Source organism: Dendrobates tinctorius, unplaced genomic scaffold (assembly GCF_039654945.1).
Source record: "Dendrobates tinctorius isolate UK_male_01 unplaced genomic scaffold, ASM3965494v1 ptg000087l, whole genome shotgun sequence".
NCBI lineage: Eukaryota > Metazoa > Chordata > Amphibia > Anura > Dendrobatidae > Dendrobates > Dendrobates tinctorius.
In genome coordinates this window covers 1,427,119-1,447,875 of record NW_027361755.1, presented here as the reverse complement: position 1 = coordinate 1,447,875, position 20,757 = coordinate 1,427,119, and the positions used below count along the sequence as shown (strand labels likewise).

Sequence of the window (20,757 nt, the reverse complement as noted above, 5' to 3'; positions counted from 1 at the left end):
CTGTGACCCGCAGCTGTGACTCGCCGTAAAACGCTTACCGCACGTCAGCAGGCGTGAGCTGATGAGACTACTCCTCCCATCAGGCTATGTTTGCTGTCACTGATAATGATAGCAGGAGCCGTTGATGGGTGAAGTTGTCTCTTGTCAGCCGGCGTCTGTGCTGAGAAAAAACAAAAAGCAAAAACAGCAACATGTAAAATAAATGAATACATTTTCAAATAAAAATAAAAAACACATTATACTCACCTAACACCAAATCCCTGAAGCCCTTGTCTTCTATAAAAAAAGAAAAAAAACATTCACCTTAAAGCCCAATCCCCAATGCCAAGTCTCCTAGAAACAATCAAAAATAAAACAGTGCCTTGCGAAAGTATTTGGCTCCCTGGAACTTTTCAACCTTTCCCACATATCATGCTTCAAACAAACATACCAAATGTTAATTTTTGGTAAAGAATCAACAAGTGGGACACAATTGTGAAGTTGAACAAAATTTATTGGTTATTTTAAATTTTTGAGGAAATAACAAAACTGAAAAGTGGGGTGTGCAATATTATTCGGCCCCTTTAATGTAATACTTTGTTGCACCACCTTTTGCTGTGATTACTGCTGCAAGTCGCTTGGGGTATGTCTCTTATCAGTTTTGTACATCGAGAGACTGAAATTCTTGCCCATTCTTTCTTGGCAAACAGCTCGAGCTCAGTGAGGTTGGATGGAGATCGTTTGTGAACAGCAGTTTTCAGCTCTTTCCACAGATTCTCAATTGGATTCAGGTCTGGACTTTGACTAGGCCATTCTAACACCTGGATGCGTTTATTTGTGAACCATTCCATTGTATATTTGGCTTTATGTTTGGGATCATTGTCTAGTTGGCAGACAAATCTCCGTCCCAGTCTCAGGTCTTTTGCAGCCTCCAACAGGTTTTCTTCAAGAATGGTCCTGTATTTGACTCCATCCATCTTCCCATCAACTTTAACCATCTTCCCTGTCCCTACTGAAGAAAAGCAGGCCCAAACCATGATGCTGCCACCACCAATGTTTGACAGTGGGGATGGTGTGCTCAGGGTGATGAGCTGTGTTGCCTTTACACCAAACATATCTTTTGGCATTGTTGCCAGAAAGTTCGACTTTGGTTTCATCTGACCAGAGCACCTTCTTCCACATGTTTGCTGTGTCTCCCAGGTGGCTTGTTGCAAACTTTAAATGACACTTTTTATTGATATCTTTGAGAAATGGCTTTCTTCTTGCCACTCTTCCATAAAGGCCAGATTTGTGCAGTGTACGACTGATTTTTGTCCTATGGACAGACTGTCCCACCTCAACTGTAGATCTCTGCAGTTCATCCAGAGTGATCATGGGCCTCTTGGCTGCATCTCTGATCAGTCTTCTCCTTGTTTGAGATGAAAGTTTAGAGGGACGGCTGGGTCTTGGTAGATTTGCAGTGGTATAATACTCCTTCCATTTCAATATGATCGCTTGCACAGTGCTCCTTGGGATGTTTAAAGTTTTGGAAATAATTTTGTATCCAAATCTGGCTTTAAACTTCTCCACAACAGTATCACGGACCTGCCTGGTGTGTTCCTTGGTCTTCATGATGCTCTCTGTGCTTCAAACAGAACCCTGAGACCATCACAGAGCAGGTGCAATTATACGGAGACTTGATTACACACAGGTGTCAATAGTCATGTAGGACAACAATAGGATCATTCAGAGATCCACAATGAACTTCTAGAGTGAGTTTGCTGCACTGAAAGTAAAGGGGCCGAATAATATTGCACGCCCCACTTTTATGTTTTTGTATTTCCACAAAAAAATAAAATAACCAATAAATTTCGTTCAACTTCACAATTGTGTCCCACTTGTTGTTGATTCTTCACCAAAAATTTAAATTTGGTATCTTTATGTTTGAAGCATGATATGTGGGAAAAGGTTGAAAAAGTTCCAGGGAGCCGAATACTTTCGCAAGGCTCTGTAAACCACAATATACGCTACTGTCCGCCGTGGTCCGCGTAATTCAGAGTGTCCCACAGCAATTAGGAGATGCGACTGATCTAACCGTCCGTATGGCCGGGGTCTCAATACCAAGCACTGCCGCCAGTATTCGGGACAGGAGTGTGCGGCTGCATAGAAGAAATACATGCAGCCGCACACTCCGATCCGGGTATTAATGTGAGTTTCTCACATCACACTCGCAAGTGAGACCCCGGCCTATCACTGAGCTGCCGTGAGAGAAGTCACTGGAGTTCATCAACAGATGAGCTCCAGTGCTCTCACTTACGGCACCACCACAGCAGTGGTGCTGTAAGGGAGATGACTGGAGATAATCAGCTGATGGAACTCCAGTGAACTTTCTCACCGCAGCTCAGCACTATACACTGCGGACGCGATTATCTCCTGTCAAGTGTATTGCCAACTGTCTTTGAGAGCAGTCACATCAGTGACTACTCTCAAAGGCATCAGGATCACTGTGGGACATTATGGATTATCTTCTCTGTAAACAGGTGAGGAATACTGTGGTTTATTTTTTATTTTTATTGCAGGAGATGTTGGCTTCAGTGGATTAGGCGTTCGGAGAGTATGGTTTAATTTAGATTAAATAAAGGAGTCTGTGATATTATTTCAAATAAAGGACTTGATTCTGGGTGAGTTTTTTTTTTATATTATCATTATGGGGTTAGTAATGGGGATATCTTCAAGACGCTGCTCCATTATTAACCTGTGGGCTTAATGTCACCTGACAATACTAAGGTGACATCAACCCCCCCACTATTACCCCACTTGCCACTGAAACAGGGCAAGTGGCAAGAGCAAGGCTAAGCACCAGATTTGGTGCATCTTATAGATGCACCTTTTCTGGGGCGGCTGAGAGCTGATATTTTTAGTCTGGGAGGGGGCCAATATCCATGGCCCCTTCCTAGGCTATTAATATCAGCCTGCAGCGCTCTACCTAGCTTTTGCTGGTTAGATTTTAATAGGGAACCATGCATGAATTTTTTTTCTGGGGTCCTCCTGTAAACTAGCCAGTAAAGGCTAAGTATATAGCTGTAAGCTTATATTAATAGCCTGGGAACCATATTGGCTATTAGCTCCTTCTCAGAATATTAACCCTTTTGTGACATTGGATGCAATAGTACGTCCAAGGTCAGATCCCCTGCTTTGATGAGGGCTCCTACGGTGAGCTGACATCAAAGCCGGGACATGTATGCGGTGGTCTGCACTCATAGCAATGCGGTAATTCAGCTACATATAGGTGATCTGCTCATCGCCTATATGTAGCAGAGCCGATTAGACTATGGAAGCCTCTAGCCTCCAATGGAGGCTATTGAAGCATGCCAAAATTAAAAAAAATAGGTATTAGACCTACCGGTAATGATGTTTCCAGGAGTCCATCCTGACAGCACCATGGAGGACGTCCTCCTCCTCCTTACAGGGACAGAAAAGCACATGAGAGGTTAAAAGGCCCCGTCCCACCCCTTTCCCTCAGTGATTTAACAAGTACCACAGTGTGGATAATGCCATAACTCTTTTAATGATACCATCATATTACATCATATGACATAACATAGCATAACAGGGAGGGAACTACCCGTGCTGTCAGGATGGACTCCTGGAAACATCATTATCGGTAGGTCTAATACCTATTTTCCAGGACGTCCCCCTGACAGCACCATGGAGAGTACCAAAGCACCTCCTCAGGGTGGGATCACCGCCTGGAGAACTTTTCTCCCAAATGCGGTATGTTGGCCTGATAGCATGTCAAGTTTGTAGTGCTTGCAAAATGTATTCAGGCTGGCCCAAGTTGCCGCTCTACAAATCTGCTCGACTGAGGCGCCTGTGCGTTCGGCCCAGGAGGCTGAAACTGCCCTAGTAGAGTGGGCCCTTAAGGTATCTGGTGGGCTGGCGCCTTCCGACTGGTAGGTGTCTGAAATTACTGAGGTGATCCATCTTGCGATGAACGCCTTAGAGGCTTTTCTCCCCCTATTTTTACCCCCGAAGAGGATGAACAGGTTTGCGTCAATACTACGCCAGTCATTGGTGGCCTCTAGATAGCTTATAACTGCCTGTCTTCCGTCTAGGGAGTGGAGACGCTGTTCTTTCTCATTGCGGGGATTGCTGCAGAAGGATGGTAGCACTATCTCCTGATATACACTCACTGGCCACTTTATTAGGTACACCATGCTAGTAACGGGTTGGACCCCCTTTTGCCTTCAGAACTGCCTCAATTCTTCGTGGCAGAGATTCAACAAGGTGCTGGAAGCATTCCTCAGAGATTTTGGACCATATTGACATGATGGCATCACACAGTTGGCGCAGATTTGTCGGCTGCACATCCCTGATGCGAATCTCCCGTTCCACCACATCCCAAAGATGCTCTATTGGATTGAGATCTGGTGACTGAGGAGGCCATTTGAGTACAGTGAACTCATTGTCATGTTCAAGAAACCAATCTGAGATGATTCGAGCTTTATGACATGGCGCATTATCCTGCTGAAAGTAGCCATCAGATGCCTGTTCTTAGCTGAGAGGAGTGGTCCCCAGTGTGGTCTTCTGCTGCTGTAGACCATCTGCCTCAAAGTTCGACGCACTGTGCGTTCAGAGATGCTCTTCTGCCTACCTTGGTTGTAACGGGTGGCAATTTGAGTCACTGTTGCCTTTCTATCAGCTCGAACCAGTATGCCCATTCTCCTCTGACCTCTGGCATCAACAAGGCATTTCCGGCCACAGAACTGCCGCTCACTGGATTTTTTTTCTTTTTCGGACCATTCTCTGTAAACCCTAGAGATGGTTGTGCATGAAAATCCCAGTAGATCAGCAGTTTCTGAAATACTCAGACCAGCCCTTCTGGCACCAACAATCTTGCCACGTTCAAAGGCACTCTAATCACCTTTCTTCCCCATACTGATGCTCGGTTTGAACTGCAGGAGATTGTCTTGACCATGTCTACATGCCTAAATGCACTGAGTTGCCGCCATGTGATTGGCTTATTAGAAATTAAGTCTTAACACACAGTTGGACAGGTGTACCTAATAAAGTGGCCAGTGAGTGTATATTCTGGTAAGAGGCTACCTTGGGGATAAATGCCGGATCTAATCTTAAGGTTATATGATCATCTCTGATCTGGAGATATGGATCTTTGGTGGACAGGGCCTGGATCTCCCCTATTCTTTTGGCCGTCGTAATGGCTACCAGGAAAGCCGTCTTCCGAGAGAGAGAGTTGAAACGGTCATTCTTTCACTAGGCGTGTAGGGGTCCCTACATAAGGATCTCAGTACCAGGCCGAGGTCCCAGGGCAGGGTGAGCTGCCTAATTGTGGGGCGAAGACGCTGCGTGGCCTTTATGAATCTTACCACCCAAGGATGGGAGGCCAAAGGGTAGTCGAAGAAGGCGCTCAACGCCGAAATCTGGACCTTTAACGTGCTGGGTTTAAGGCCTTTATTATATCCCGTCTGTAGGTAGTCTAGCACACTAGGGACGTCGGGGGTACCTGCCACCTTCCAGGCAGAATCTCTTCCATATTTTCCTGTAGATTGCAGATGTTACCGGTTTCCTGCTGGCCAGTAGAGTGGATATGACCTGCTCGGATAAGCCCTTTGCTCTCAGGATGTCCCTTTCAGGATCCATGCCGAGAGGTGTAGCCTTGCTGGATCTGGATGGCGAATTGGACCCTGGTGGATAACGTCTCCCTTCAGGGGTAGCTCGACTGGGTTTCCTACTGCCATGGCTCCTAGCAGCGGAAACCAGCTTCTCTTTGGCCAGTATGGTACTATTAATATCACCGACGCGCGGTCCTCGCGGATCTTCCAGAGTACCGCCGGTATCAGCGCCAGTGGTGGGAATGCATACAAGAGGGGTTCCCTCCAGGCCTGGCTCAGGGCATCCACTCCGTCCGGGTGGTCCGCCGGGTTCAAGGAGTAGAATCTGGCGACCTTTGAGTTCTTCCAGTTGGCAAACAGGTTTATACTGGGGGTCCCCCAACGCTGACATAGCTGATGGAAGATTTCTTCGTTTAGTTCCCACTCTGTTGGGCTGACCTGCTGTCTGCTTAGACAGTCTGCTACTACGTTCTGAGAACCCTCGAGGTGGATTGCCGTTATGGAGAGGACCACCTCTTCTGCCCAGGCGAATATTCGCCCTGCAAGTGCCTGGAGTGGTCGATGTCTCGGACCTCCCTGGTGCTTCAGGAATGAGACTGCCGTTGTGTTGTCGGACAATATCCGGACATGTCGATTTCTCACTACCGACGGTTCTGACGCAGGGCTTCCCAGACCGCATAGAGCTCCCTGAAGTTGAAGGATCTGTTTCTGATGCTGACTGGCCATCTTCCCTGGAAAATTCTCCCTTCTACATATGCTCCCCATCCCCACATACGGCGAGGATTACCACATACGGCGAGGTTGTCCATAGCACGCCCACCTGTAAGTTCTGGGGCTGTATCCACCACCGTAGGGATCTTTTTACCGTGTCTTGTAAGTATATGGGCCTGTCAAGAGAATCCTGACGCCTGTTCCATCCTGCGAGGATTTCCTTTTGCAGGGGCCTTGAATGGGACTGGGCCCATCTGACGCATGGAATGCAAGCCGTCAACAGACCCAGGACTTCCATTGCACCTCTTATGGAGGAGCGATGTTTCAGTAGTCCCCTGACTCTGTCCTGAATTATCTGCTGCTTTTTTCTCGGTAGCTGGGATATTCTGTCTCTTGAATCTAGAAGCACTCCCAGGAAGATTTTCCTGCTTTCTGGCTTCAGGTCTGACTTCTGTTTGTTGATCAGCCAGCCGAGATACTCCAGTGTTCTGATCATTCGGCTCCTGTCCTGAATGAGCCTTTCTTCTGATCCTGCGACTAGGAGAAAGTCGTCTAGATACGGTATTATAATGACTCCCTGATTTCTCAGGTAGGCTACCACCTCCGCTACCAGCTTTGTGAATATTTGGGGGGCCGAAGCCAGCCCGAACGGAAGGCACTGGAATTGGAAGTGGCAGGTCCGGGACGGTAGACTGATTGCGAATCCTAGTAAGCTCTGAGATGAGGGATGGATGGGGACCTGATAGTATGCACTCTTCAGGTCCAGAGTACACATGACGGCATTTCTGTTTATAAGTTGAATTGCCAAACGTATTGATTCCATTCGAAACCTTTTGTATACCACCCAAGCATTTAGGGGTTTTAAGTTTATGATCGTTCTGGCCTCACCAGATGGTTTTGTAATGGAGAATAGGGAAGAGTAATGACCTCTTCCCCTCTCCTGCTGCGGAACTGGCACTATGACCTCTGACCTGAGCAGGTCCTGTAGATCTGCCCACATGGTAGTGTCTTCCGGGACTACGGTATGGGCGATGTATCTGTCGGGGGGAGGGGAATAACATTCTATGCTGTACCCTTCTGTGATGGTTCTGAGGACCCACTGGTTCTGGGTTACCTGGCGCCACCTTTCTGCGAATCGTCGCAGTCTTCCCCCGACACCTATGGAGTCATTGCCTTCTAGACCTGGAGGATGACGCGAAAAGAGGGGCTTTGCTTCTCCCTCCCTGGCTCTGAGTGTTTCTAAAGGAGCCCCTGTTGGATCTACCCTGGCTCCTAAAGTTGGTCTGTCTCCTGAAAAAGGACCCTCTACGAAAGGACTGGGGACGCTTGGGTTTGTCTTCTGGAAACCCCTTGTTTTTGTCAGACACCTGCTCTAGGATGCTATCTAGAGCTGACCCGAACACCCTTGAGCCTGAAAAGGGGATGGAGCAAAGCTTTGACTTTGAAGCATTATCCCCAGACCAAGACTTCAGCCAAACCGCTCGTCTAGCTGCGTGGGAAAGGGAGCTGTTTCTGGCTGCGAATCTTACTGAATCGGCCGACGTATCTGAAAGGAACGCAGTGGCTGATTTCATCAGAGGGAGGGAAGCTAGGATCTCAGATCTAGGGGTCTTGTTGGATAAATGCTCTTCCAACTGCCCCACCCATAGGAACATGGACCTGGCCACCGAGGTGGCTGCTATGTTAACCTTAGTAAGGGCAGCTGCCGTTTCCCATGTTCGCTTTAATAGAACATCCGCCTTCTGGTCCATCGGGTCTCTGAGACTTGATGAGTCCTCGAAGGGGATGGCGGTCTTTTTGGTCACCTTAGCTACAGGAACATCGATTTTAGGAATTTCCTCCCACAATCGTGTTTCCTCTGGGTCAAAGGGCAGTCGGCTCTTAAAGTCCCGAGACAGTACGAGTCGACGTTCTGCCTCTTTCCATTCTTCTAGGACCATTGTCTTAATGTGTTCACTTACGGGGAACACCGTTTGTTTCCGAGCGACCAGTCCCCCAAACATCAAGTCTTGTCGGGACTGCGGTTTTGGAACAACCTCGATCTGCATGGTGTTCCTTACCGCCTGCACGGTGTTCCTTACCGCCTGCACCAAGTCATCAGTGTCCTCTAACTTAAACAGGCATTTCCTGCCTTGGTCCCTCCTGTCAGTCGGGATCTCCCCCTCCTCCTCAGAATCCGAGTCCCGGGGGTCTGATCCCTCAGGCGAGCTTGTCTCCGAGGCTAGCTCCATCTCCCACCACGACCGCTTCCGGCTTGGCCCCGGACTAGGGGACTGCTGCCGTGAGAGACTGGATTTGGAGGCCTGTACTTCCTCCCGAATCAAGGATCGCATCTCGGCCAGGAGGGACGGCTGCTCGTCTTTTACAACCCTTGAAGTGCAGGGTCCGCAGAGTGTCTTGATATAGGTGTCTGGCAGCTTTACCCTGCAAACCGGGCATCTGATAGATTTAGATGTGGCCTTTGCTGAATCCTTAGCCTCTGTCGGGGGGGCTGGGGTACCCTTCTCCTGTACAATACAGAACAGGGATAGTCGGGTCAGTTGTCCTGGGCTGCGGGGAAGGCCGTGTGGGGCTTGGATTGCGCCAGGCGCACTTACCCCTCTGTCGGCTGGCGCCTCTGGGTCCATACCACCGAAGCAGCTGTTGCGTGCGGTGAGCTGCTGGCGTGCGGTGAGCCGCTGGCGTGCGCTAAGCTTGCTGGCGTGCCCAGGCTGCCGGCGCGCTGATTTCAAGTCGGCGCGTGACGTCATCGCCGCGTCGCGGGTCCTCCCGCGATGACCGAGATCGCGCCGGCCACTTCCGCTTCCTGCCCAGCTCTGAAGCCCCGCCCGCCGGGCATCCTGCAATGGCGGCGCCCACCCTGCTTTCTGCGGGGACCCGGCTTCTAGCCACCCCTGCAGCGTGGCTCGGGTTCTCTGTCGCCGACGCCCGCACCGCCCGCTGCGTGCGGGGACCCGGCTTACCGCGGCACTGTGGTCCGACCTGGAGACGTCCTGCTCCTGACTTTGGGGCAGAGGGACTCCCCACAGGGAAGTGTCGGCCCTGGGCATCCTGACAGGGGGAAGAATTGGAGTGGCCGCCCGATCCCCCTCCGCCCTCCGGTAAGCTTCCTGCTCTTCCTCTCGTATGTCCCTCCATGCAGTGACAGGAAAGACACTGAGGGAAAGGGCTGGGCCGGGGCCTTTTAACCTCTCATGTGCTTTCCTGTCCCTGTAAGGAGGAGGAGGACGTCCTCCATGGTGCTGTCAGGGGGACGTCCTGGAAAAATGTTTTAAAAAATCTGAAAAAAATAAAAGTTTAAATCACTCCCCTTTCCCTGTCTTAACAGGGAATTTTCTATCCTATCCCTTTTCCCTTGTTTAATTTACCTTCCCTCCCAACAGTTTTTCTACCCTACCTGTTGTTCCTCACCCTTGATCCATATCCTTTAAAAAAGGTTTAAAATACCAATACCAAAATTTTGGGGGAAAGTGGGGGGTGCGTCTTATGGTCGCAATGCACGGTACCTGGTGCGCTGGTGGCAGCGGGCGAGGCTCTGCTGTGGTGGCAGCGGGCGGCGCTCTGCGGTGCGGGCAGCGGGCTGTGCTCCGGTGCAGGGGCGGCGGCTCCGCCGGCGTTTCTTCGCAGCCCGGAGGCCCCCGCACACCCCTTGCTGAATCTCGTTGAATCTCGTCTCCCAAGATCTCGGCACGAGATCTGAAGCTGCGCATGCGCCATCCCCGGACCGGCGGCCATCTTGCCGGCGTCCATGCTCCCGGAGGCCACCGCAACATGGCGGCGCCCAGCAAGGGGTGTGCGGGGGCCTCCGGGCTGCGAAGAAACGCCGGCGGAGCCGCCGCCCCTGCACCGAAGCACAGCCCGCTGCCACCTCCGCACCGCGCCGCCCGCTGCCACCACCGCAGAGCCCACCTGCCCCAGCTCAGCGTCCCCTGCCCCAGCACAGCTGCCCCTGCCCCAGCACAGCTGCCCCAGCACAGCTGCCCCTGCCCCAGCACAGCTGCCCCTGCCCCAGCACAGCTGCCCCAGCACAGCTGCCCATGCCACAGCTGCCCCTACCCCAGCACAGCTGCCCCACCCCAGCACAGCTGCCCCAGCACAGCCCACCCGCCCCTGCCCCAGCGCAGCTGCCCAAGCACAGAGCCGCCGCCACCGCACGAGCCTGGACCACTGAATGACCCCTGTGACTACTTCTCCACCTGTGCCGGATCCCTTCCCAGGTAAGCTGAATTCGGACTGTAAGACGGACCCCCATTTGACACATTATTATTTTTTTCCCTATTTTCCTTCTGAAAATAGGGGTGCGTCTTATGGTCCGGTGCGTCTTATAGTCCGAAAAATACGGTACCAATATAAATTATTGAAAAATAAATCACTCCCCTTTCACCCCATTCAAAATAAAACAATAAAACAAACAAACATACACATATTAGCTATCGCCGCGTTCAGAATCGCCTGATCTATCAATAAAAAAAAAAAAAAGGATTAACCCGATTGCTAAACGGCGTAGCGGGAAAAAAAGTCAAAACGCCAGAATTACGTTTTTTTGGTAGCCGCGACATTGCATTAAAATGCAATAACGGTGATCAAAAGATCGTACCAGCACATAAATGGTCTCCTTAAAAACGTCAGCTCGGTGTGCAAAAAAATAAGCCCTCACCCAACCCCAGATCACGAAACATGGAGACGCTACGGGTATCGGAAAATGGTGCAATTTTTTTTTTTTTTAGCAAACTTTGGAATTTTTTAACTAATTAAAAAAGAACCTAGACATTTTTGATGTTCATGAACTCGTAATGACCTGGAGAATCATAATGGCAGGTCGGGTCAGTTCTAGAATTTAGTGAACCTAGCAAAAAGCCAAACAAAAACAAGTGTGGGATTGCACTTTTTTTTGCAATTTCACTGCACTTGGAATTTTTTTCCCATTTTCAAGTACACGACATGCTAAAACCAATGATGTCGTTCAAAAGTACAACTCGGCCCGCAAAGAATAAGCCCTCACATGGCCATATTGACGGAAAAATAAAAAAGTTATGGCTCTGGGAGGAAGGGGAGCGAAAAATGAAAACGCAAAACCGGAAAACGCTCCGGTCATTAAGGGGTTAACATCAGCCTTCTCTCTGCTGGTTATAAGAATTACGCGGGAAACCACACAATTTTTTTTCCATTTTTTTTTAAATTAACAGTTGCTGTTTGCTTACAGCCTATGTAGGTTCATTCTGTTAACACTCATACATAGGCTGGTTACAATGTGTGTGTGTGTGTGTTTTACTTACCGCTTAGCAATGAGGGTGTCTGTCTGACACCTTTTCATAACTAAACCTAGGGCTTGGTTTCAATGACCGCTGCTGACACCAAACCCTAATCCAATTATCCTGAAGCCACACTGCATCAGAATGAAAAAGGTGGTGTTGAACCAAGAAATTACATCAAAACTCAATATTTTGAGTTTTATACTTAGCCTGAATACATGTGGGGGATTGCCTACTTGTTAGGGAATTCCCACATGTATTCAGGCTGTCAAATAGTCGCAAATCATGCAGCTGGGCAACAGAAACTAAATCTCTGAGCACTTCCAAATACGCAGAGACCACCAGAGCGTGCTTGGGGAAACCCGAGCAACAAGTATGCTCGCTCATCACTATATACTGAAAAAAAACCTATGTATATACTATCGAAAACCATTAGGCCTATATACTGTTTCAATGTTTTGATAATTTATTTTCAAAGTTTTTTTTATAACCCCCAAATAATTAAGTATAACCTTGAACATATGATTGATCTGCAGGAAATACCTTGATAGCCACTAGAGCTGAACACTAGTGACAAATTCTGCAATGCTTTTCCAATCTTCTGATACTCTTTAGGTAATGCTATAAAAACAAATAAATGATCATTATAAAAAGGTTTTATTTTTTGCAATACTTTATAATGGATATAATCTGTCTTTCATGGTTCACTTCAACAAACTTTACATAAATATAAAAAAAAAATTAAAATAAATAAAAAGTTAAATAAGTTAAAATGTAATGGTTAATTTTTCATTTTCTAACATTCCATACTTCAATCCAAGTTTTCTTAATCCAGAAAACCCCTTTGATTACTACATTTTATTTTTCTCATCTTCACATTTAAAGAGTCATAACAATTTTATTTTACTATTGATGTAGTTATATGAGGGGTTGTTTACTTGCAGCAGAAATTGTCATTTTAATTTTTTTATATATACAATAGTGTATCTAAATATATCTAAATATATACAGTTATGGTCAAAAGTTTACATACCCCGGCCTAATAACATGCACAGAAGTTGACATAAATGGGTTTAGATGGCTACTAAAGGTAACATCCTCACCTGTGACCTGTTTGCTTGTAATCAGTGTGTGTGCTTAAAAGCTGAATGAGTTTCTGGGATACAAACTCTTGTATTTATCACACAGCCACTGACGTTTCTGGATTGTGAGTCAAGGGGAAAGCAAAAGATTTGTCAACATATCTATGGGAAAAGGTAGGTGAACTGTATAAAACAGGAAAGGGATACAAAAAGATATCCAAGGAATTAATAATGCCAGTCGGCAGCGTTCAAAGTGAGTAACAAATGGAAAATCAGTTGGTGAATGTTTTTCCAAGCAATATGCGCTCCTGAAGGATGATGATGGAACTTGATATTTAGATTCAAGGATGATTTTTATTTTTAATTCAAAATAGAATACAACCGGGTGAAGTAAAAGTGGATACCATACAACTTAGCAAAAGTATACATAAAAATGTTTGTCCCAAATCCACTTTTAACCCCACCCACCATCGAGGTAGCCATTTGGATACTTTTTATGCTTTAGTATCCGAGGAATTTCGGGAATTAAATAAGACTGGGGGGTAAAACTATACAAAAAGGGAAAACAGAAACTACGAGCTTAATAAGAAATGGACCAATAAGGCACAAAGGACCCTTTCAAAAAACTAACATTTCAAAGGAGGAAAAAGAAGCCTTAAACAAACTAAAGGACAATGATAAAATTGTAATTAGAGAGGCAGGTAAAGGAGGGGGTATTGTCATTCAGGACCGAGATGACTATTTGGAGGAAGCATATAGTATACTATCGGATGAAAAATACTACACAAAATTAGATGCTGATCCTTCCAAGAAACATATTGAAGAATACCATAGGTTGATAGACACTGCCTTTAACCAAAACATTCTAAATAAAAGGGAAAAACGTTTCCTGACTAACAAAAATCCGAATACAACCCTCTTTTATCACCTGCCCAAGGTGCATAAAAATCCTGTGAAACCTCCCGGAAGACCGATCATTTCGGGTATTGGATCATTAACCAGCCAGCTGTCGCATTACATCGACTTGTACTTACAGGATCTAGTCAGAAAATTACCTTCTTTTCTCCTAGACTCCAGTCAATTAATAAAAGAATGCGAAAATTTCATTTGGGAAGAAAAGTACATGTTTATAACTTTAGATGTACATGCCCTTTACTCCAATATTGATCATATATTGGGAATTAATTCAGTTTCACATTACTTGAATGGGATAGCAGATATGCCAGAACAGAGACAATTTTTAATAAGGGGTTTAAAATTCATATTAGAACATAACCTTTTTTACCTTCCAGGGGCAATTGTATATACAGCGGCTTGGCACCGCAATGGGGACTCGGGTAGCGCCAAGTTTCGCAAATCTTTTCATGGGGTGCTTCAAGTCCTCATGGACCCTGTGTCAGCAACCTTACTGTAACAACATAATATATTATCGTCGTTTTATTTATGATTTAATTTAGTCCATGAGCCGGGCCAGATATCGGTACTACCCGGAGTGACTAATTCTCTTTGGTGTTTTTAGGTAGATGCATGTCTGTAGTTTATGTTTTGATATGATAGCCCTTGCACATCAGTAGCTTAACCCCTTCAGGCCTATTTGTACCCAAATGCCTAGGCCATTTTTTGTAAATCTGACCTGTCACTTCATGCGGTAATAACTTTGGGACGCTATCACCTACCCACGCCATTCTGAGATTGTTTTCTCGTGACATATTGTACTTCATGGTAGTGCTAATTGTGAGTCAATAGATTTTACCTTTCTGCATAAAAAATTACAAAATACACAAAAATTTGGGAAAAATTCGCTATTTTTGAACTTTGAAATTCTCTACTTTTTACAAAAATGCTGATACCCCACATAACAGTTATTAGTTTACATTCTCCACATGTCTACTTCACATTGGCATCATTTTGGAAATGAAATTTTATATTTTTCGGATGTGATAAGGCTCATAGTTTTATACGCAATTTTTGAAGTTTACGACTAAATTTCCAAAACCCATTTTTCCAAGGACCAAGTCAGTTCGGACGTCACTTTATGGGTCTTGTATAACAGAACCCACCCATACATTACCCCATTTTGCAAACTACACCCCTCAAGGTGTCCAAAATGGATTTTCAAAACTTTGTTAACCCCTTAGGTGTTGCACAGGAATTCAAGCAAAATGACAGTGAAATATCAAAATTTCAATTTTTTGGCAGATATTCCATTGTAATCCAATTTTACCTGCAACCCAGCAAGGGTTAACAGCAAACCCAAACCCAAAATTGGTTACCCCAATTCCGCAGTTTATAGAAACACCCCACATGTATATGTAAACTAAATTATGGGCGCGCAAGAGGGCTCAGCACAGAAGGAGAGCTAGGCGGTTTTTGGGATAATAGATTACACTGGAAGAAATCCAGTGGGCCATGTCGTATTGGAGAGACCCTGAGGTACCCCCAGAGTGGAAACCCCCAAAAGGTTACCGCATTTTGGAAACTACACCCCCTAAGGAATGTTTTAGGGGGTATAGTAACCACTTTGACCCAACAAGCGCTCCATTGGAGTTTCATGCACTTGGTCGAGGAAATTGAAAAGTACGTTTTTTACCGAAAAATGTCGCTTTAGGCCCACATTTTTCATTTTGAAAAGGAGGACCAGGAAAAAGTACACCCCACTTTTTATTCCCCATTGTCTCCCGAACACGGCAATACCACAAGTGTTGTCTAAAACCACAGTATTGGCGCACGGCAGGCTTCGTAAGCGAAGCTGCGGCAAAATTCACTTTAAGAAATCTATGGGGCCATGTCACATTTGGAGACACCCTGAGGTCCCGCACAGTGGAAACCCCAAAAAAGTGACCCATTTTTGAAACTACACCCCCTAAGGAATGTTTTAGGAGGTACAGTAACCACTTTGCACCGGGAACGGGCTCCTGACCCGCGGCGATCGCCCGGCATATGATCCGGGTACGATTCGCCGTACCCGCTACGGCGCCCGGCGCGAAGGGGTTAATGGTATTTTTCACCTTTTGAATAGATCCTAACTATATTTCCAGAAAATAATGATTAAAGGTCGATTTAGGGGAAATGCCAAAATGTCAATACAATGCATGTAGTATTTGTAACAAAATTTAATCCAAGTTATGTAAATACACACTGAACATGTCATGGGCTTGTCCATACTAGTGTGTGTGTGTGTGTGTGTATATTGTGAGAATCATGTGGGAATAGTGGATGAGGGCAGGTATATCTCGCCCAGATTCCTTTCCTATGTGGCCTAGTCTGGTCAGTATCGCACCTGCTTACTAATGGATAATGGGAGGTGGATATAAAAGGATGCCAGGTGGTTGTGTGAGTGTCTCAGCCTGGGAACACAGAGAGCCTGTCTGTGTGAGAGACACACGTGAGCGGAAGCAGTGCCCACTGCAACTGTGGATTGGCTGGACGGGAGAAGCCCGCCAGTTGGTAGTTAGGTTGTCCATTGTTTAGTTAGTGCCGGACAGGCAAGGATTTGTTTTATGTTTTATTTCCTTTTGCATTGCTTTCACCGTTAATAAACCTGACCCAGGGTCAGTTATACCCGACTCCCAGCTCTGCGCCTGAGTTTCATGCTGAATGCACGTGACCTTTGACCCCAGCAAAGGCGATCCCGGAGTGTTTTATCACAGTATATATATATATATATATATATATATATATATATATATACACTCACTGGCCACTTTATTAGGTACACCATGCTAGTAACGGGTTGGACCCCCTTTTGCCTTCAGAACTGCCTCAATTCTTCGTGGCAGAGATTCAACAAGGTGCTGGAAGCATTCCTCAGAGATTTTGGACCATATTGACATGATGGCATCACACAGTTGGCGCAGATTTGTCGGCTGCACATCCCTGATGCGAATCTCCCGTTCCACCACATCCCAAAGATGCTCTATTGGATTGAGATCTGGTGACTGAGGAGGCCATTTGAGTACAGTGAACTCATTGTCATGTTCAAGAAACCAATCTGAGATGATTCGAGCTTTATGACATGGCGCATTATCCTGCTGAAAGTAGCCATCAGATGTTGGGTACATTGTGGTCATAAAGGGATGGACATGGTCAGCAACAATACTCAGGTAGGCTGTGGCGTTGCAACGATGCTCAATTGGTACCAAGGGGCCCAAAGAGTGCCAAGAAAAAATTCCCCACACCATGACACCACCACCACCAGCCTGAACCGTTGATACAAGGCAGGATGGATCCATGCTTTCATGTTGTTTACGCCAAATTCTGACCCTACCATCCGAATGTCGCAGCAGAAATCGAGACTCATCAGACCAGGCAACGTTTTTCCAATCTTCTACTGTCCAATTTCGATGAGCTTGTGCAAATTGTAGCCTCAGTTTCCTGTTCTTAGCTGAGAGGAGTGGTACCCAGTGTGGTCTTCTGCTGCTGTAGCCCATCTGCCTCAAAGTTCGACGCACTGTGCGTTCAGAGATGCTCTTCTGCCTACCTTGGTTGTAACGGGTGGCAATTTGAGTCACTGTTGCCTTTCTATCAGCTCGAACCAGTCTGCCCATTCTCCTCTGACCTCTGGCATCAACAAGGCATTTCCGGCCACAGAACTGCCGCTCACTGGATTTTTTTTCTTTTTCGGACCATTCTCTGTAAACCCTAGAGATGGTTGTGCGTGAAAATCCCAGTAGATCAGCAGTTTCTGAAATACTCAGACCAGCCCTTCTGGCACCAACAATCATGCCACGTTCAAAGGCACTCAAATCACCTTTCTTCCCCATACTGATGCTCGGTTTGAACTGCAGGAGATTGTCTTGACCATGTCTACATGCCTAAATGCACTGAGTTGCCGCCATGTGATTGGCTGATTAGAAATTAAGTCTTAACACACAGTTGGACAGGTGTACCTAATAAAGTGGCCAGTGAGTGTATATATATATATATATATATATATATATATATATATATATATATATATATATATATATATTGTGTGTGTGTATGTATAATTATATAACGTTACTCTATAATATCTTCAACATCAGACTCTGAATCTGACTGTTGTTCTACTGGCTCGTCTTCAATACCCTTGTTCTGGCATGTCTGTAACCTGCACATGTCCGTGCACTTCAGGCCATTGCTGAGGCAAGTACACTGAGGAAGTTCGCATGACCGCACACACTTGCAGGACAGTAGCTTCTGGTGCTGGTGCCCCTCGCATCCACTTGACAACAAGCTTTCCGTCATTATCCATCATCCAACCGCAGTCTGTTGGGTTTGCAACAAATGGCTGGCTCTGCAGACTTCTCCTCCAGATCGCAGCCTGGTAGTTTGCACGCAGTGCATGCATGAAAAGGCAGTCTTGGCAAGGAGGGAGTTGACTTGACTCTACCACTCCACGTCTGGCACAGAACAGCTGATACCGGAGCCTGTTTACCTCAGTTGTTTGGGTAGTTGGCAGGTACATGTGGCAGGTGATTTCCTGTAACTTCTCAAAGAGTTCGGGAGACACTTCCCATGAACGACCAACTTCCTGAAAGGCATCCTGGTATGTCTTGTTCATCTTCAACTGCTTGAGTGTCGTCATCTTCCCACGGCCAGCGAATGCACTGACTGTGTCACAGCCTGTAAATGCATGCATACCAATCAATGAATCACACACGCTGCCTCCCAAAGTTCTGCTCAGAGTGGTGATATCCAGGAATCTTGTCCGGTTCTGTGTACCGCATTTCTGGAACAGGTGGGATGCGATTTTGTGGCACATGCCCAGACACAGGACCATGACATCAGTATCCTCTGAAGTGATGATGACAGACTTGTAACCAGATTCTGCTGCATGAAGAGCATGGAGAAGGAGGCATGTGTCTGCTTCTTCTTGACTTGACTTAAGGTCAGCAGCCTCTTCCCACTGTTCTTTTGTGATCTTAAAGCAGAGCTGCTCACATGTGACATACATCTCCTTCTCCTCAAGCTTCTCCCTGTGGTGTTTCGCCTTCCATTCTTCTACCAGAAACTTTATGAGACTTGCCTTGTTGGAGGAATTACTTAGTAGCTTTCTCCACTGCTGGATGTTGTGCCCATGTTGAATGTTCTTGAAATGGATCCCTGTGCCTTCATATCTGTTGACTCTTTCTGTATCTTTGATGGATGTCTCCTTGTAGACGTCAAAGACAATATCAATGCGCTTGCTCTTAGCACCCTCATGGATAGCGCAACTCATTGCTGTGCCTGCTAGCTGGGCAAATGTTGCATCGTTTCCCTTCAGTTTCTGAACCAGGCTCATCCCATCAATGATGGTTGCAGAGGGCTCAGGGATCACCTCTGCAGGAGGAGCATTCCTCTCCAACTCCCTTGCTAGGGCAGCCTTGTTGGTCTTGCGGATAGACCCATCACCGTTGGCAAGTGCCCATGGCAATGGCCCCAGGGGATGAGTCAAGACATCACTCATTTGTAGCTTTCTGTTCTCAGCTACAAGCATCATCTGGCCAAATAGGTTCCTGTCAGCCTTCAAAATTACCTCCTTGCCAAGGCCTTGTCTGTGTGTCTTCATTCTGATGTTGGAGAACGTTTTAAGATTGTTCTTCGTCATCTTGTCATGAAACAGTGTAGTTGGCGTATCGGTACCCAAACGCTCATCCTTGAATGTGTGATATGCATCCTCTCCTATACTGTATGCCCCTAGAAGGTCTTTGGCTACATCTGGTGGTGCTGCAGTCGCTGTTGATAAACTGATAAGTTCACCATTATGCTCTTTGTTGAAGGGGTTCAACCAACCAGTCTCCAGCAGTTCAACAAAAGATCGGACATCGGCTTCATCTCTTCTAATCCTGGACACCTGTAGGTCTGAATGACTGAAGTCAGTATATTGTTGGCCTACTAGGGCCCTCAGCTGCCTCAAGTACATGCTGCGGTACTCCGATGTCAGGTAGAATCTGGCGACAGCTCCAACTTTGAGGCTGAAGCCTTTTGTGCCCCCTGGTGTCTGGGTGTCTTTGTTGATTGTTTCTTTGATGGTCTGGTCCACAGGAATCCGTCCAAAAGGATTCTTGCTACCGATCTGGACCGAAAAGCCACCTTTCATGAAGTATTCATGGACCTCTGGGTGGTCTATGGGCAGCCGAGACATCGTAGCATAGTAATAGGTTAGGTATCTGGCATAGTTGACCTTGTCATAGGCAAAACACCACGGTATCATCTGTCGGATTGCTCCTAGGTGAAGCATCCAGTTGCCTTCTCTTGAAGCTCGAACCAGGGCCAGCATGGTCTCGACCATGTCCAAGTATGACATCCAGAATGCTGAGAGTTGTTCATTTCTGAAGGTCTCAAGATAAACTTGAAAGATCTTCAGGGTAAGTGTGCAAGATTCATTATCCAAGAACTTTTCGAAGGATCCCTGCGACACACTGATGCGAAAGTTTGTGATGTTCTTCGGTGTTTCATCCAGATGGTGAAGGTCCCTTGCATGGTTTTCTTCTAGCCATGGAAGGAAGTTTTTCCATGCAAGCCTCATAAGTGCTTCATAGACCAGCTTGTGTAGTCTCACTGCTCTGTTGTACCTCCGGCCGTCCATCACTCCAGACACTGACCCTTCAGCAATGACACCGGATTCAACACACAGATCTCTAAGGCCTGCATCCTGAAATCTCTTACCTATGATGGAGAGGAGACACCCATTCTAATTATAATGTTCTTGAACTTCTCCTGTTTCCAGATAACCTCGGCAGCTTTGGCATAGAGTGCTTGATCAAACACGCACACAATTCTGTTAAGCTTCAGGGTCTGCATGATGGAATGTGTTTGCTCCAAGACTTCATTCACAGTGGACATGGCTGTTGCAGGAGCATTGATAGTGGGCAGGTAGCTTACAGTGTCCTGGGCCACTACAATGTCGCTGCGGATTTGGATATTGAACCCAGTCCAACTGCTAATGGTCTGATCCTCATGGGCTGACATTCTAGCCAGAAGCCAGATATGGTTCTTGGTTTTTGAATCCTGGACCTCCTCGGTAGTGTTAACATTCGCAGTCTCAATCCTGGGTGGCCCTCCCCGCCGCCCAACATTGTATATTGGTCGCATTAATTCTGTCGGAATTATGCTTCTTTTCTTCGACTTGGTTACATCTGGCAGGACTTTTGTCAC

At 46.6% G+C, this 20,757-nt stretch overlaps 1 protein-coding gene across 4 annotated transcripts in view; it reads right to left on the bottom strand.

Moving 5' to 3' along the window:
• Window positions 1-20,757, bottom strand: part of SNX9 (sorting nexin 9) — a 555,224-nt gene that overhangs the window by 45,293 nt on the left and 489,174 nt on the right. For all 4 annotated transcript variants that reach the window (XM_073585703.1, XM_073585704.1, XM_073585702.1 and 1 more), the window contains one exon: window positions 12,098-12,175. In XM_073585703.1, coding sequence (XP_073441804.1) covers window positions 12,098-12,175 — 78 coding nt within the window. The remainder of the gene's footprint in view (window positions 1-12,097; window positions 12,176-20,757) is intronic.